The sequence below is a fragment of the Hippoglossus hippoglossus genome, chromosome 18 (genome assembly GCF_009819705.1).
Source record: "Hippoglossus hippoglossus isolate fHipHip1 chromosome 18, fHipHip1.pri, whole genome shotgun sequence".
In the NCBI taxonomy this organism is placed as follows: Eukaryota; Metazoa; Chordata; class Actinopteri; order Pleuronectiformes; family Pleuronectidae; genus Hippoglossus; species Hippoglossus hippoglossus.
In genome coordinates this window covers 1,404,644-1,422,702 of record NC_047168.1, presented here as the reverse complement: position 1 = coordinate 1,422,702, position 18,059 = coordinate 1,404,644, and the positions used below count along the sequence as shown (strand labels likewise).

Below are 18,059 nucleotides of genomic sequence, written 5' to 3'. Positions count from 1 at the left end.
TCTGCTCTGACAGACAGAGTGTGGGAGCCCTTCAGGAAGAACGCTAAGAGGATCTGTGGCTATGGGAACCTGCTGAAGAGCCCAGTCAGGTTGACGTGACAGGGGGAGGGAGCATAGTCCTTCTGCTGTCAGGTGAAAAACAGAAGTGAGCATTAAAGGTTCCTGTGGAACGGGTTATCAGTGCTGTAGTCATATGACTGAGGTGTGGGTTTGTCTTCACACTCTGCTGCTAAAAACCAACTGTTTCCTCAAGACGCTTTCACATCAAGGTGTCATGCTGGAGCATGTTTTCACACATCCAAGTACATAGATTGAGCAGAGTGCCTCTGAATATAATCCTTCCACTAAGCTTAATGGTAATAGCTTTTCAGTAGCTTTTACTAAATCCTGTGAACTAAAACAAAACAGCGATGAAAACCTCATTGCTGAAGGTAAATATCAATCTAACTTCTTTAGGAAACATGTTTATTTCCATTGTCATCATACGCAGCAGAATGTGTCACAGTGACAGTCGAGCCTGTGGGACCTGGGGACATGCAGCGTCCTGTCCGTGCTCTCCCTGGATGCACGTGTCCTCTGTATGAAGCTGCTTCGCGGGCACAAGGTTTCTGTCCTGCTCGGCCTCGGCCGAACTGAGACCTCAATAGAATTACCTTTCAGTGATTGTAATTAGTACTAGTTTTGAGACCAACACAGCTCAGAGGCGTTTGGACAGTAGGGCATTAGCAACTTATTAGACAAAACTGCACCACTTGGAGAATGCATTCAATATAATACACCTCTTTTACACCATATTAGCAGGTATACACAGGTAAGATACCCCGCTGAGTCATGTTTGGAACGTGCCAGCAAACGTGTCAGAAGTGGGGAAACGACACACAACAGAAGAAAGCACAATGGAGGCCGGTGCCAATGTTATGGTGGTTACACTTTTATATCTTTTACTTCAGTCCCTTTCAAAGTGAAAGATTTTAGATTGCTGCTTGAAGAGAGACAGATGGAATCTGTGGAAGAGACGCCAGAGACATTCATTGCCTCCAGAGCCAGGCGGAATCACAAAAGTCATTATATGAAGCTTGTGCATGTCTCTTCAGTTTCATATAAATGTTTTTTGAATAGTTATGGCGATATTTCACTCTTGCCCCAGGTGTCTTCTAATGCCACAGCACAGCGCTGCACTAGTTCAGCCTGTCGAGAAACCTCGTCAGCTTCACACTGAAGAAAACAGAGCAGGTTTCCTAAATGACAAATACTTTGTTTTAATGAATATAAAAAGAAATGTACACAATAGTGATAGTGAACCAGTGAAAACGTTCAGTCCACAAACATGACCTTCTATTCCAGTGTCCCATCAACAATCATCTCCTCAATTAAATATCAATCTCTTACACATTACATGTGAAAGTTATTCTCTAGACTCCATTATTATATAAAGACACGCAGATTCCAAACAATTGAGTATTATTAAGAAAGTTAAAATAAAGAAATTACAATTTGTTTGGCCGAAACATAACAATAAAAATAATGATCATTAACAGGAATACCTTATATTTTATTAGGACCTTGACCAGAATGAAAGGGATACTAAAACAAACATGTCAAAATAAAACAATTAAGTCCCACAAAAAAACAAAACACTTGAGGGTGTTGGCAGCTTCAAGCTCATGATTCTTGCAGCAGCTGGACATCCCACAGACAACAGCACGGTTATTGCCAGTGGAAACAATCAGTGATGGAACAGCACAAGTTCAATCACAACCGGTCCTTGATTCATAATAAGCGCTGCTACTAATGGTGTTCGATTGTGCTCTTACAACATCACAAGTACTGTTATCGACTACGAGCAACAGTTCTAACCCTCAACCTGAGGACGTCTTCAAGGTGAAAGTCACTACCTGGACCTGCGGTCTTTTCTGTTCTTGTCTAAGCTTTTGTCCATTGTCTTTTCATTGTCCCCTCTGCATTTGGGGCAGTACCATTTGCCCTTGGGCTTGTAGGTCAGCCCCACACAGGAGAAGTGGAACCACTCGATGGGGCACTGGTCATTGTCGCAGCCAATCATCTCACCATAAGACACTTGCTCACAGAGACAGTAGGTGGGCTCATTAGGGTCAATGGCAAACTCCACCGGCGAGGCGTCCCGGTCCTGTTTGGACTTGCGCTTCTTCTTCTTTGCGGACTTGGACTTCTTCTCACGGGGAGGAGGGACGGACAGCTCCTCCAAGGGGTCGTCCACCAGAGAGCCGTTGGCCGACGGGTGGCTGGAGTCCCGGCTCTCGCTGTTGCGCTGGCGTCGCGGCCGCCGGGTCGAGGTACGCTCCGGTGCTGGGGGCTCTTGGACACTGGAACGCCGCTCTGTGGGGACCCGCTCCGCCTCGCTGGGCTCCTGGAAGCACAGGGAATGGGAGTCCATCTGGCGGGAGCGGTTCTCCACCAGCTCCGTCATCTGGGTCACCACGTGGATTTTCTCGTCCCCCAGCTCCTGGCTGATGATGAGCGCCCGCTGCAGCTGGACCTGCAGGCGCTTCCTCTGAGCCGCATCCTGCTCCCCTTTGTACTTCTCAAAGACTTCATCCACCTCCTTCAGCACATCTGCAAAGTACAGAAGACAAAGAGACAAATGAATGGGACTGAGTGTAAAATGTGCTCATTTCATTAATCAGTCTTATATGCTGTGGTTTTTCTCAGTAATATTTGTAAATTTGTTAAAAATCTAAATGCATTCTCTGCTATAACAGAATAATCAAAACATGGCCATTTTATTTTTTATATTCCAATACTGATAAAAACCTTACAATAGAAGAGAGAAAAATACAACATATGGATTTAAAGAAAAGATGTGTCAGCCTCAGAGCATCTGGTTTAATCTGACACTTCTTGAGTCCTATGTTCGGAGTTGGATTTCTCCGTAACAATCAGTACTTTATTATTAGGACCACCATTCATATATTGGGAATTCCTCCTTTTACTCTACACTGGCCTCAGTTCGTTGTGGGATGGGTTTAACAAGATGCTGGAAACTTTCCTCTTGAGATTCTGCTCCGCGTTTGCTCGCTGCACACTCCTGCAGCCAATCTCCTGCTCTACCACATGTCAGAGGTTCTACTGGATTCACAGCCGGTGACTGTGGCCGCCGTGGAAGAGAAAGGGAAGAATGAGAGCTAAGCTGTAATCCCTTGTGGAGAGCCAGTCCCGCCCTCTGCAGGACACCATCACAGCCCCTGGCAGGTATCACAGGTCGCTCCTTCCTGCAGCTGTAAGACTGCACAACAACCTCTTCTCCCACTGGACCACACACACACACATACATACACACACACACACACACACACACCAATTATGGGACTGCACTGTAAACTCAAGTTCAACTCATCTAACTGTGCAATTGCTCATTTCTGTGTCTGTGCGTATCAATGGCTCATGTGCAATCCCTGCTCACACTTTATACATTCAGTTTGCATTGTTATTTCTATTCAACTTTCTATTTTTACTGTGTTTTTACCGTTTTGTCACCTTTTATTTTACTTGTGCATTTATTTGTATTGTCATATTACTGCTTTTATGTGTTTTATGTGCCATAGCTCTACATTTATTGATTGTATGTGCACACTGCCTTGTTTTCCCCGACCACCTGGACGTGGCTGCCTGGCCTCCTTGTCACATTGCGTCCTGCCTGGTTGTCATTTCTCTCATATTTACTTTTCCTGCTTTGCTGTCAACGCCCTTTGTAAGCAGTTTTTAAAAAAAGTGCTACATGAATTATTATCTCCTCAATGTTACTTCTGCTGGTGTCTATTTTTATACTGCTCTCTTTGCTGCTGCAGCACAGCGAATGTCTAATAACGGATGATCTCACCATGTCATAGGTTTTGGCTGACAGGAGAGTCGCACCAGCCAGCAGGTGTAGAGGTGTTCCGGATAAAGTGCTCCCCTCGCGTGCATTGTTTTTTTGTACAGTTTTTTGCGCGGACATTTTAAACCTAAGCTGAGGTGGAGCAGGAGCTGGACATGTTGGAGGAGGGCTGAGCTGCAGCGAGGTCCTCGACACAGGAAGTGGCGTAAGAAGGGGGTTGCCTTGGAGAGGAGCGCTCCGGCTCTGCGGCTCGCACTCGACGGGGGCACAGTGGTCGAGTGCACACGTCGCACCAGCCCGAGATCGGGCGATCGAACTCGAAGTGATCCCGTTAGCTAAAGCGTGTTCACGTGATCGACGTATTGTGATCAGCTACGGAGGGTGTCGCGGGACGTGTCGGGAGCGGAAGCTGCTGCTGCTCTTCACTCCGCGTCGACATTAAGCAACAATGAGACTTGTGTGTTTTTTTTTTTGCTCTTGTTAACAAACGTCTGCACGCTAACAACATTGACTCCGTTAATAAACCCGCATCCGCTGAATGTATCGCACAAATATCTCGCAGGCAGCCGGGCGGAAATTGACAGGTAACCGGGGCTTCCTCCGTGTGCAGAGTGCCAACACCAGCTTACGTTTAAAAACATGGCCAGTGTGTGTAAACCATGGTCGTTTGGGGGCATGTGCACACGTCAGTGAGCAGAAGTCACCATCGCCTGCACGTCGGGTGCTTCGGCGTCCGCCACACACACACACACACACACACACACACACACACACACACACACACACACACACACACACACACACACACACACACACACACACACACACACACACACACACACACACACACACACACACACACACACACACACACACACACACACACACACCAAGCAGCGTTTGTTTCAAATAAAACCACCCGAGTTCGCTCGTTGTTTTCTGGGCATCCACACGATAACCCTCCGCGGAAACAGTATGGTGGGCGGCGGTGTTGTGCAGTGTGTTCCTTCTGGAAAAAAGTTCACGTTTGACTGTAACGCGGGGCTGGGTTTTTGGGGGATTGTGTCGGCGCCGAATGTGTCACCGGACAGCGAGTAGTCATGGCAGACGGGGTTCGGGTCGCGGCGCACACGAAGGCTCGCTGGGAGAACGGAGGATTCTATTCGGAGTTTTTTTTTTTCTCAATGAGTTTGGCGTCACACACACACACACACACACACACACACACAGGACGGAGTGTCTCCTGGCTATGCTAACTGTCGGACGGCTTGTTTCCGAACGCACGTCTCGACACCACAACGACCCACGTCCTGTCACCTCGGCTCTATCGAAGTGAACAAGGGACGCTCGCTTTTTTTGGGGGGGGGGGGGGATTCTGTGCAAAATGGGAACAGAAGCCCCGCGCCTGTTCCACCATTTCAGCCCATCATCATCATCCTCCTCCTCCTCCTCCTCATCATCTGGCGTTTAATGCTCTCCGGTTGTAAACACGCACGACAATCAGCAACAACAACAAAAAGAAAAGGGCCCAAGCACAATACCTTGATACTTTGCATCGATCTCTCGGAGCAGGGACACATTTCTTTGTATGTCCAGAGGTAGGGACTCCACACATTCCAGATAATCCTCCACATAGTTGACCAGTTGTTGCGACTTGTCGGTGCTCGGGTGGTGGTGGGCTAACATCGCCCCTGCGACGCATGGAGCTGCCGCGCGAGTGGGGAGGAAATTGTGTTTCCAAAAAAAAAAATACAGTTGCGATCAAATGCTTGGCGACTTTGCAGCTTGTAGGGCAGTTCACTTCAAACAAAACTCCGGCCGCTGCGCATGCGCCAGTGTTTCCCTTATATGGCATCGTACAGTTTCCTCTTGTCGGGCGTCATCGGAGGCGGGGCCACGGGGGGGGGGGGGGAGGGGGGGATTTGCGGCACCGGGATTGGTAGAGAGCGACCTCATTATCATACGGTTTTCCCGGGAAATTAAACCAATGGGGAGGTCCAAAACACTGATAGATAGATAGATAGATAGATAGATAAATAGATAGACAGACAGACAGACATTTGTCCTAAGGTGTTTAGGACATTTAATTGATAATTACTTTTTTTACAACTTATAAGCAAATTTTCAACCATGGTGTCTCAGTCTAAATTCACAATGTTGGTCCAGGGTGGAATATCCCTTTAAATATTACATGAGTTGCTATGACATTTTGTGCAGACAGTTATGCCCCCCCCCTACCAGAATGAAAGTGCTACATAAAGTTTGGAAATTAGAAAGTATATATATAGATAGATAGATCATCAATTACTCATAGGAAGTCAAAAATACAGGATGTTATTAAAAATAAAATGGAAACGAAACAAAAATGACTGAAATGTGGAAATAATAGCATCAAATTAACACCTATTATATGCAGGTAGAAGTATATACGGTTTTCTGGCATGAGCGCTTTTACATCTCATATACTTGTTGAGAAGAGAAAATTGTTTATTTGTGTTTGAGGTGATCTTATGATGAGGATGATGATGGTCTTGTGAACAAGACATGCAATATGCTTGTGCAAAATGCAATATGCGAAACGATTCCAAGTCTGTCAGGAATATGTTTTTCTTGATCTTGTTTTACTTCCTGGTTTTTCTGCCTGTGTGGGCATTTCTGCATGTGCGTGCTATTGGCTGGGAGTGGCTTGTTGTTCACTCATCTCCTGCCAGTCTCACTGAGCTGCAAATCATTGTTCGCCCGTAGAAACACATGAACCAACCTCTCTGGTTTTTGTTTACTTTGCTTGTCTGCCTGAGACTAACTTCTGTTGTCTTCTATCTGTGCTTATGATCACCAAGAAATCCCCTCAACTGGATTTAGACTCTAAATAATGAGCAGTTTGAAGCATCTTCACTGTCACTTAAGAGTCCAGCCACACTTCACAAATCTTAACTAGAAAGGGACACAGTAGAGCGCGTGCTTCAGTTAAGGCCCAACAGTCCCCTTAAATTATATCAAGCTTCACCAAATTTCACACATACAGTATGTATCATCTTGCTGAATGTACCTGTTTTGTATTCCTCAAGATCCATGAATTATCCCCGGGGGAAATGGTGAAAATTATGAAAAACAAAATGCGATCACACAATGTTAAAGAAAGTGAGAAAAAAGATCCAGGATCCGCCCCCTGATCCGCATCCTTCCAAAATCCGTGCAGTAATTTCCGAGGTGTAGGTAACAAATTTTAAAGAATCACCAGCTCTCGTCATGGCTGCCACAAGATTAAAGGCCCATATGAATGTGACGTTTTCTCCCATCAACTGTGAATGTAATGATATGAATCAGCATGTTTAGGCTTTGAGGCCAGTCAGAATTTAAAATACAAACCTGTTTTACTGTGATGTTTGCATATATTTTGAATTTACAGACTTAACATCCAAACATGGCAACTGTTACTGTTAAAGCAGAGCAGGTTTCAGGCCTCACGTCTTAAACACCTGCTGACATCTAAAACATCTGCTGACATCTAAAACATCTGCTGACATCTAAAACATCTGCTGACATCATGTGCTATACACTGGGTCACAGGGTTGAGGCGAGGACACTCCTGACTATGACAGCACAAGTTCCTCCTCGATGGCCGTTTATAAGAAAAAGCCGATTTCCCAAATGCAGCGCGGCGAAATGGTATATTATTATTGACAATGTATTGTCACAAATGAGCAAATAATTTAAGCTGTCCGAGTTCAGTAAAATACATTTCTCCACAACGCTACAGAGACGAAGCCTTTAAAAAAAAAATAAGGTTTGTTTGTATGGGGACTCAAGAGTTCTTCTGGTTGTTTCACCAGCCTGTCCCCAACATGTAATACAGTAACACAAATGAGAAAGAATCATAGCATGCATAAATACCTCTAAAATTAGTTAAGTTGTAGTGGGCAGTCCACTAACCATAGGGTCAATGTTTCAATCCCAGTCTCCCCCATTCTGTGTGGCGAAGTGTCCTTGGGCAAGGTACTGAGCCCCATTTGCCCCTGACAGTTTGCGAGTGATGTGCGATAGAGAAAGTGCTGCACATATATGCACTGCGTGAATGGGTGAATGGCAAAACTTTAATGGAAAGTGCTTTGAGGGGTCATCAAGACTAGAAAAGTGTTATATACAGGTATTTACCACCTTAAGCTTCGATCCGCTCAAATTGATACTTCAGCCTAACAGTTCTCTGATGGAATAACTTCAGCTTCTACATGCACACAAATGGAAGCAACACAAAGTAAAACAGTGAAGGAATCAAAACTGAAACAAAATGTTGACACAGGCTGACACTGGGGTTACATGAATGAACAAAGCATTTGGTATTTCAGTGGTGCCGTTATAACAAACGTGTCCTTATTTAAGTTATGTAGATGTATTTCATGTGGGTTAAGTCAGGGGCTTTTGTATGAGCTGTCCAAGATGGATTTCCTTCAGTTATTAGTGTTCACAGTGCATTGTACGAGACTAAAGCCACTTCCAGTCAGATATGTGTTCGGCTGACAGATGTTCCATGGTCATGATGATAAAATGTAGCACTGGACTGAACGGATTTTGTTTCATTCTCGTGGAAAATAACATGTGACCTTTTCCCTCCAGTCAGAGTCAACACGTTCTTACCCTCCGGCCACAGTGGTTTCGTTTCCTGAGTAATGATAAGTAGACAAGAATCGTAGTCACAAAAGAATCAACACTAGTACTTCCGGTTAGGGCTTTCAAAATACATTCACTGCAGTAATGTCCACAGCGACCCTCAATATACACAAGTCATAACCCCTCATTCCAGACTATAGCATAAAAACTAGAATATGACATTATTAACACTTATTCTAATCCTCATATACCAGTTCACTTCCACATTTGATCCATGAGCTATCTTAAAGACAAATCATATGTTTGAGCATATTGCGATAAAAAAAAACATAAATTGATCAAAATAATACCAATAATAATTTGTCACTTTTATTAAAATATGCGTAGTGTATTCTTGTGAATTTAAGAGGCCTTTAAACTTTCTTTATCAATGCAGACACCCCATCAAAGCCCTGCAACATATTAAAGTTTTAATTTCTAACTCACAATTTAACAGAATTTATTAAGATATTGATCATATTAGGACACAAGGTCCCCTACCTCTCAGGTTAAGGCCTTAAAACACCTTTAATCATTCCACCATTACAGACCACTTTGAAACATTACAGTCAATGAATTTGCCATAGAAATGGTACATTTACCCACATATTCCCTATATATTGAATAAGAGACATTCATTTGTAGACAAAAATATTTCACATCCCAAATGATCACATTGATTCCTCAAAATGAAAGTTCAAATAGTATTCACTAATATAACAACACCATGACAAGTAGTAAAGAAGAGATAGATACATTACTTTTGAATTACCGTGAACATCGCCTGGTAGCCGGCACGTTGGGTTTCTTCTTTGCCTGGTAGGCGTGCTTTTATTTTAAAGGGGTTTCCTGTGGTGTTCTCGGGTGCCTGTCTCTTAAACCTTGACACTCGTGCTGCTGCAGATCAGTTGCTTCACTGTGTCAGTGTCACAAGTTCAGCGGGAAGCGTCGGTCGGTCGGTCGGTCAGTCAGTCAGTCAGTCAGTCAGTCAGTCAGTCAGTCAGTCAGTCAGTCAGTCAGCCAGCCAGCCAGCCAGCCAGCCAGCACCTGTCACCATGAACAGAGCAGTTGTTTTCGTGTTAGTCGTCTGCTGTGCGTTCTCAGGTAAGACATTGTTTTTTTTATCAACATTTCACTTCGGGCATTGTGCAAAACTTAGATATGCTCCAGTACTTTGCTATGTGTAGTAGATAAAACTTTTATTTCACCTCAGAACTTGGACCCTCTAAGCGGTATAACGCTGCATTCATGTTAGGATTGCTCCGGTCTCAATGCTGTTATCAAAAAGTCTATTGATTCTAAAAATGAGGTGTGACGTGTTTTTATGAGACCAGAGTGTGACTTCCTGGATTGTTTAGGGAAGAGAAATGTCCGCAGTCTTTCGGTGGAGTTGCAGGTCTGAGTCACATGTCTGCTTACAGAAGAGGCCTGGTCCTTTTTTTTATTTGAGAGAGAGAGAGAGAGATAGAGAGATAGAGACATAGAGACAGGATCAATCTGTAACTTTCTTTGAATCCTAACACCAGAGTTTGGTTATTCACGTGCAATTGAGTGAAATGATTGACGCTAAAATAAGTCATATGTTATAATCAAGTTCTGTTATTCTGAATGTGCGCTCACTGTGGCTGGCTGTTCACTTAATGTTGACCTTACAAATGGGGCATGGAACTGCAGATAAGGTGTGTACTGAAAAAAAAACCCTAACAGTGTCATAAATGTGCGGCAGAGTGTATTACCATAGATATGGCAGCATCAGCTGGCATTAACATGAACTGCAGTCAAGTTAAACTAGGTCAGACTGGTTGACAGATGGAGTTGCTCGTAGTTCAAACATTAGCAGTTTTTGTCAACAAACATTGAAGATGCACTTTACAAGGACTAATGCTATATTAACAGTGGATTATATATCTTGAATATGAAAAGGTTCAATTGTATCCACAAACTCTGCCGTTCCACTTAGTTATTTTGTCTCTCGGCTTGTTTTAGCTCATTACTTTGGTTTAACAGCCCAGAAACGTTTATGCAAGAAAGCTTCAATGAACCCACTCTATGCTAACTGCCCCACACCAAGCAGCAGATAGACAAGGGTTGTGACCAGTTTGTGAAGAACATCTGGCAACTGATGAAGCAAGTGTTGTTTTTCATAAGTTGGGGGAGACCAAAATAAGGATAAAAGTAAAAAAATTGGACTAACATTCGTCATGTGGAACAACTCCAAAATGATTTTCTAAAACTAACCATAACATTTCTTAAGCTGACACTCTGCCAGATGTATGCTTTTTTCCACTGTTTTTGTTTTCAAAAATACCTCGACCTTATTATGGAAAGTGCCTTGAGGTAATGTATGATAATTTGGCTATATACAAATTGAACTAAATTATATTGATCAATTAATTCAAGAAGATCATTAAGTTGGGAGGTGGTGTATTTATATATATAATGTATATATGTACATTTAAATGGCTTTGTTTCTTCCTCTCTGTCCTTTTGATTTAAGCACTGTCATTGGCTAAAGATGAACAGCAATCCAATCCTGCAACTGTGACCCCTGCAAAGGAATTTACACAAACCCCCCCCCCGAAGACAACCACCTCCACCCCGAAGACTACAACCCCAACCCCGAAGACTACCACCACCCCGAAGACTACAACCACCACCCCGAAGACTACCACCACCCCGAAGACTACAACCACCGCCAAGACTACAACCACCACCCCGAAGACTACCACCACCCCGAAGACTACAACCACCGCCAAGACTACAACCACCACCGCCAAGACTACAACCACCACCCCGAAGACAACCACCACTGCCAAGACTACAACCACCACCCCGAAGACAACCACCACCGCCAAGACTACCACCACCCCGAAGACTACAGCTCCTCCTCCTGAACCTACTCCCTCTACCAACTTGACTGTAGGAAACTACAGCCTAAAGACAGACAAAAATGTGACTTGCCTGATGGCTCATATGTCATTGCAGATCCGAGTGGCAAGACCAAAGGTACATTTCATTTGTCACAACTACAGTGCCAACGACCATAGTCCAAAAAGGTCTAGCCAATGTTGTGGCAGATTCTAACAAAAAAAAATCCTTAAAGGTTTTATTATGCCATTTTGGAGTCGTTGACTCAGCTTTTAGCAATGCATGTTTTGATTTCCTCCTTGTGGTGGGCTTAATGACAGCAGAAGAGTAATTGTGTCGTCTTTTTGTCGCAAGACATTTCCTTAACAAGGTGGTCATCTAACTGATTTCTCTCTATTTGTCTCTCAGCTCAATGGAACCTTCATTGTTCAGCCAAAGGATACCAAAGCTGTCGGCGATTGTAAGGGAACCAAGGCCAACCTTACCCTTCAGTTCAAAGAGGGCCACATCACCTTCATGTTCAACAAGGTACTTTTGATTTCCAAGATTTGACACAAATACGTCATCATAATGTTGTGATAAGCGAGGCAATGAGGTCAGCCCTTGTTTTTACTAAAGGCCTAACTTATCTTTGACCTACTACGATTTGACATTTAAATAGAGATCTCAAGCAATTAAATAGTGCAACATTAACAGAATTGATCCGTTTGGTCTTTTGACGAATAACAAAATAGCATGACTTGAAACTTTGTGGAGGAAGTAGAATCAGAAACGACAGTAAAAAAGGGAACTGTGGTTGACTGTGGTTGGAATGTTCAAAGAACACATGACATGTGACAATGAACAATGCTTGTGTGATTCATTTTGCGGTTTTCTGCGTGACGGTCCAGATTAACAGGTTTGAATGTGATAGGTACTTGGTGAAGTATTACTTCACGGTGCCAGTGTCAAACTCACTGTAGAACCCAGTTATAATTATATCAACAGATATCTGTATCTCATACAGTAACCCAGCTAGTGCAGTATGTACATATAGCCAAATGAAATGGTCTTGGAAAGGAGATTCATGTAGTTATATTAGAAACCTGAGAATAATGAATGTAATTACCTTTGTCATCTTGTTGTGACATATTATCCTTAGTAGCTTTAATAGCATTAAAAAACATCCACTTGAAAGCTAACTATTTATTGACTTTGTTAGCTTCTTAATGCTTGTCCTTTCAGCATATATATACTTTCAGTTTCAAAATGTAATAAACCATTGAAAAATATTCAGCGAAATTCATAGTCATTTCACTGTCAACAATCAGCAGCACTGTTAAGGGAAGCAGATCATCACCTAAATGGGGTAGAACTCATGAAACCATTAGACAGATTGTACCTGTGTCCCAAATCAGGGACTGGACCCTTCAGAGGTTTGGCTGAACCGAAGTAAGACGATCGGGTCTACAGAGGATTCCCTATTTGCATCACCCGCTTATCCGGCCCTACCGTTGCATCAATAGCTACATTGAGCTGCTGCAGCTCGGTCATCATCATTAATGTCGCCCGTTGTTTCTTTTTTTTTTAGCATTTGTACCGTTATCCATTTGATTGAGCTCAAGCCTGATACCTACATTTATAAATGTAATCCTCAGACTCTGTTTTGTCTCCAGTGTTTGCCGCCAACTTCCCTTTTTCAAAAGCAATTTCTCAATGGTGCGCAATGAATCCTGGTCTACTTGGTCTTTGAACGCAGCCTCCATCGGATTCAGCCTCTGAATTGGGACACAGCCCATGTCTCTGTGGCTGAATTACCTCAAATGCCAGCATCATATGTTGACTTAACAGATTCATCTATCGTTTTTGATCCATTAAGGATTCCATTGAACATTCTGGCTATCAGTGTAGCATCCAGGACAATGTAGCCTGCTAATATTCTCAATCATGGTCATTGTTCATTGAAATGGAAACCAATGTCTCACATAAATTCTGTCCTACTCTCTTATATTTCCTCAGAGCTCTGCAAACAATACTGTCTATGTGAATGCTCTGTCTTTCCACATCTCCTACATCTTCAGCAAAGGAGGTAAGTTGTGTTTTATATCAGTCTCTGCATGTGATTTACTGCCTTTTACTGATTCAACTTTCGACTCTGCGAATTGGGTCACTGCATGTGCACTGATATTTCAGCTGCAGGTGGATGTTGTGGAAGACTGGCAAAGATTAGCAGAGACAAGAAGCATTAGAGAGGGAACAACTTCCGTGTTTGTGTGTCTCTTCGTCTGTGTATAGAAATTCTCTGTGGAGTTACTGGAAAGTGTGTTGGTGGTAACAACCGACCTACTTTTAGTGCAATGCAGTCTAACAAGTCCATATCTGATCATCATTATTTGTTTTTAAGATCATGGCATGATGTCCTGGAAGCACCTGAGCTTTGTTTTTAAGTGTGTTGTATTAATAAATGTGACTTGACTTTGCTTTGTTTGACTGTAGCAGCTGTGGACCAGTACCAAGCCAAGAACGACTCAGTGAGTCTCTTCTCTGCGAAGGTTGGACACTCCTACTCCTGCAAGGCTGAATCAATTTACATGGGGGACGGACTGTACCTGGACGTCGATGAGGACCGGCTGCAGGCCTTCAATCTGACCAAGGCCAATGACTTTGGCGCCCGTAAGTGTCTTCATATACAAGAATCAATAAGGGAGAATTTCTTTCTAAATGAGAGTTTCTCATTAATACATTGTTAGATCCATTAATAGATGAAAAAAGTACTGATTGTACAATGTTACATAATACCACAATACGAAAGTACTCTATTGTGGTATTAATTCTAAGCAAATTTATTAATTTTGTCTTGTTTTTTCCATGATTAGTATAATTATCCAAAAGACACATTCAGAAAACTCCTGATTGGATTTTAGTTTGGCAATAAGAATGTATTTTCAAACATGAATGAAAATTTAAATTGGATTTAATTGTTTCATTTTAAATATTGCCAGTCACAGACATACATACTGTAGTAAAATATGCTTGGTGAAATGACACCTTTCAAATGGGGCAGGTGATGAATACCATTGATTTACTGAACTTTGACATAACTGGTCAGGACAAAACGAATAACATGTTGTGTGGTTTTGTTTCCAGCTGATGCCTGTCCTGCGGACCAGCCCAATTACGGTGTTGCCATCGGGGTGGGAGTGACATTGCTGGTGCTCATTATCATTGTGGTGGTGGCGTATATCCTGAGCCGCAGGAGGAGAACCGATGGCTACCAGTCTCTGTGAGGTGGGGAGGGTCAGAGTGAGAAGAGGTCCCCCAGAGGTGATGCATGTTATAAATTAGTCAGGCTATGAGGCTCTTTCTCAGGGGCTGAAGCACTGAAAACTAACCTTTCCTGTCCTTTAATGCCTTTGTTTACCTATCTTACTGTTCTGTACTGTCAATTATCTACAGTACAAGTCCCTGTAGTGAGCCACCTTAAAGAGCTTCAGTATACAATCAATTAATACGTTGACTTATTTATAAAGCTGTTATAAATGAATTAATCGGAGTAACACTTAGAAGTTGTATCTAAGTCCAAAGTAAAAGAGAAATAAGAATAGAAAATCACTAAATTTGCTCATTAATCCTTCATTTCAAGAAAGGCATTCAAATATCAAACTTACTTATATATTGGTCTTTCAAATTCTGTCTCACTTTTTATTAACCTTCTGCTTCAACGTGTAGATTTGTTATCTATTCAATTCAAGATGTTTCAGCAGAGTCTGACCCACAGAGCAGCAGAGATAGCTCGGATTGACCAGACTCCTGCCAACAAATAACCCGGCCTTGGACTTTAGATTGAACTGTGAGTTGACGCCCTGTGTTATAACTTTTCACATTAATTTAAAGCCCTAAAGCCCCAAGGTATTAGTTGATAGTATAAGCAGACATGCAAGTGAATCAAATAACAAAAAGTAACATTAAAAAACGAATTAGTTATTTCATTTTAAAAATCATGTATTAAATCATTTTTAAAGTGACAAGAAAACTAAACAGGAAAGTATATGTTTGCTACTTTGAGATTAATAATTCACAGTTTACTAATAATTTTATTAATTAACAGCTTTTACTGTTTCTATTCCAGTGGCACACTTCAGACTCAATACAAAACTTTTGATCTCAACGTGCCAGTAGACAGTTTTTATACGACAATTGTTTTGGCACAAATGTACAAGACAAATGACCAGAGAATATGATTCTCATCAAGCCATTGACACAGTATTTCGACACTGGGACACTAAAAATGATGATACACATCAGTAAAAACTGACATCCTGTGTATTTGTGTAATAACTGACCAAGATGTCTCATCATAATCAGTTCAGGTTATGGTTTTTATGATAGATAACTCAGTGACTGTATAAAAAGATTGACGCCTCTAAAATCTCTATCTCCCCCTGGTGGTGATGCCATAAAAATAGGGTGAGAGACTGACATTAGTGGTCAGAGCTGTGATCATGGTGTCATGAAGTGAAATAGTCAGATTTTACCAATGGTTCTACTTCCACAAATGTTTTACTTCACTATGTTAGTATGGTGTCAATTGTTTTGTTATCCCTATGTTGTTTTAAAGATTCAAATCTCGTGTATTCTGCTATCCAGGGATTTTGTATTGTAAAATAAGGGAAGTTAACCAGTCACTAACCTTACTGGTGATTATTCATGTATTTGCATTATTAATCAGCACAAAGGGAAAATTAACAGGATGTTAGTAAGGGATTATTTTTATCTTATCAACATTAATTGCACTGATTGCTGTTTCAACCATTGTCTTTTTAATATGTTATGTACCTGATGTTGTGTTTTCATAGAAATGTAAGGGTGTAGGTCAGTCTGATGTGGATTAAATGTTTAGTGGGTGCATACATTCATCAGATCTCAAGATCTCCTCTCTCCTTCCCCATCAAGTCCACTCTGATACACTTCACTGTCCTGGTGTAATGCACAAACTAAGCTGGTTTTATAGGGAATACACTTTATCGAATAGAAGGTAGTTCTGGTGAAAGTTGTTATATCAAAACCTGGACTAGAACTAGCTGCACACATGGAAAGCATGAGGGGGAAATATTATTTGTGTGAGCTGGCTTAAAACCTGCCTTTAATGAAGAACCCCCCCCCCCCACTTGTGTTAATATGATAAAAATGTGAAGTGCTGGGAAATGACCGACTGGAATCAATCACTAGCCAATCTCCAACTGTGTCAGCGTTGACCGCCAGCTTCTGCAGTAGTTTTACAGAGAGCAGTAGTGGGTGTAGCTCGTCCAATATCAGGTAACGCGGTGAAGTGAGGAAGTGAGGAGAAATGAGGGACCTCGCTGCATGTAAAGTTATCCACAGTGTGTGAGCACTTTGTTCACCTGTTTGTAACTGCCTGTGCCAATAAAGTTTGATATATTCTGTGTGTGTGTGTGATCTTCAGCTTTCTCTTCATATGAAAAACAACGCAACGATATACAAATTCACGTATGTAGCTCCACCATTTCATCCAATGTTCCAGTGATGTTTATTTGATCTTTTAACACATAAATCATGAGGCCATTCTGCACAACCGGCACTGACAAGATAGTGAACATCCCTGTGAACTGGTTTCATTGTTAATTGTTTTTATTTAATAGGGACAGGTTGTGAGATCATATCCCTGCATGTTGTACACCAAGGCTATTCAACGTCAATAACAAGTGGGCCAAACAGGAAAAGCACTGAGGGTTTGTGGGCCACACTCAATATTCACAACTCTTATGTTAGTTGATATTTTACTACATAGAATAAGCTGGGGACATGCATCCCTTTTGTTCAGACAGCTGCCGGTCGGTACGTAAAGAAAAGTAAAGCGATGATTAAGGCTTGATACAGATGTGCAAAAGGTGACATCCCTGTGTCCATATTCACAAATGTATAGAAAACAAGATGTATATAGTAAAACAGTGTATTAGACCCGATCAGGATCTGACTGAAGCTGCTCAGGCTGAGCTGAACCTCCTGAAAGAAATGGAGTAACAAGCCAGTGGGAGAAATAACCAGCGAGGGGGGGTCCGGGGTCTTCCCCATCATATTCACTTTAAAAAACATGATTAAGAGAATCTGTCATGACAAGTATATACTGTTTGTAGACGAGCGACATGAATCAGTATCTCTCTTGTTTTACGGGCCATAGAAAACTAGTTGAATAGGCCCGTTCTACACTAACAAAGAGAATTCCCTTATTATCTACATGCTGATGGAGGGGTGGGTGAATGCCGGGGCTTACAGACTATCATAACTATCAGTCAATCAATCAATCAAATTTTATTTGTATAGCCCATATTCACAAATCACAATTTGTTTCATAGGGCTTTAACCTCAGAGAGAGCCACATGTGAGGGATCCCTCTCCCAGGACGGACAGAAGTGCAATAGATGTCACGTGTAAAGGAGAACATAAGAAAGATTTGCAGCATTGATTAGAATAAACACTTTGTAGCATAACTGAAGGTCAATGAATTGATGGATTATTGTCAGTAATGGTCGAGTATCTGAGGAGAAATACTATGTATTGAGCAGTCCTGCTGCAATCATAGTCTATGGTCAGCAGCCACCACGATCATGATCCACCATCAAGATTGGATGCCACTATAGTCCACAGTCATTGTCCATTAGGATCCATCAGCAGCTGCCACCTCGGTTGTGGT

At 42.2% G+C, this 18,059-nt stretch overlaps 2 protein-coding genes across 7 annotated transcripts; one reads left to right on the top strand and one right to left on the bottom strand.

Annotated features, from left to right (window-relative positions):
- Positions 1-1,239: 1,239 nt before the first annotated feature.
- On the bottom strand, positions 1,240-5,689 carry ing2 (inhibitor of growth family, member 2). The gene is made up of 2 exons (XM_034615187.1): positions 5,395-5,689; positions 1,240-2,592 (listed from the first exon to the last, which is right to left on the bottom strand). The coding sequence occupies exons 1-2, from the start codon at positions 5,537-5,539 to the stop codon at positions 1,892-1,894; spliced, it is 846 nt and encodes a 281-aa protein (XP_034471078.1). The 5' UTR covers positions 5,540-5,689; the 3' UTR covers positions 1,240-1,891.
- A 3,695-nt stretch (positions 5,690-9,384) lies between these two features.
- On the top strand, positions 9,385-15,561 carry si:ch211-212k18.7 (macrosialin). 6 transcript variants are annotated; one of them, XM_034615170.1, is made up of 8 exons: positions 9,385-9,473; positions 9,542-9,604; positions 10,998-11,068; positions 11,255-11,506; positions 11,777-11,896; positions 13,367-13,436; positions 13,847-14,020; positions 14,495-15,561. In XM_034615170.1, exons 2-8 carry the CDS (start codon positions 9,556-9,558, stop codon positions 14,632-14,634), a joined length of 876 nt encoding a protein of 291 aa, XP_034471061.1. In that variant the 5' UTR covers positions 9,385-9,473; positions 9,542-9,555; the 3' UTR covers positions 14,635-15,561. The 6 variants fall into 6 exon arrangements, with proteins under 6 accessions (XP_034471061.1, XP_034471060.1, XP_034471059.1 ...); XM_034615169.1 differs by having other exon boundaries at positions 11,237-11,506; XM_034615168.1 differs by having other exon boundaries at positions 11,141-11,506.
- Positions 15,562-18,059: the final 2,498 nt, after the last annotated feature.

Excerpts from the sequence above, each read along its gene's own strand:
- ing2 (XM_034615187.1), bottom strand. The coding sequence starts at position 5,539 with ATGTTAGCCCACCACCACCCGAGCACCGACAAGTCGCAACAACTGGTC. Across the intron at positions 2,593-5,394 it reads GATCGATGCAAAGTATCAAG|ATGTGCTGAAGGAGGTGGAT; the intron begins GTATTGTGCTTG and ends TGTACTTTGCAG.
- si:ch211-212k18.7 (XM_034615165.1), top strand. The coding sequence starts at position 9,556 with ATGAACAGAGCAGTTGTTTTCGTGTTAGTCGTCTGCTGTGCGTTCTCA. Across the intron at positions 11,897-13,366 it reads TCACCTTCATGTTCAACAAG|AGCTCTGCAAACAATACTGT; the intron begins GTACTTTTGATT and ends ATATTTCCTCAG. Across the intron at positions 13,437-13,846 it reads CTACATCTTCAGCAAAGGAG|CTGTGGACCAGTACCAAGCC; the intron begins GTAAGTTGTGTT and ends TGACTGTAGCAG.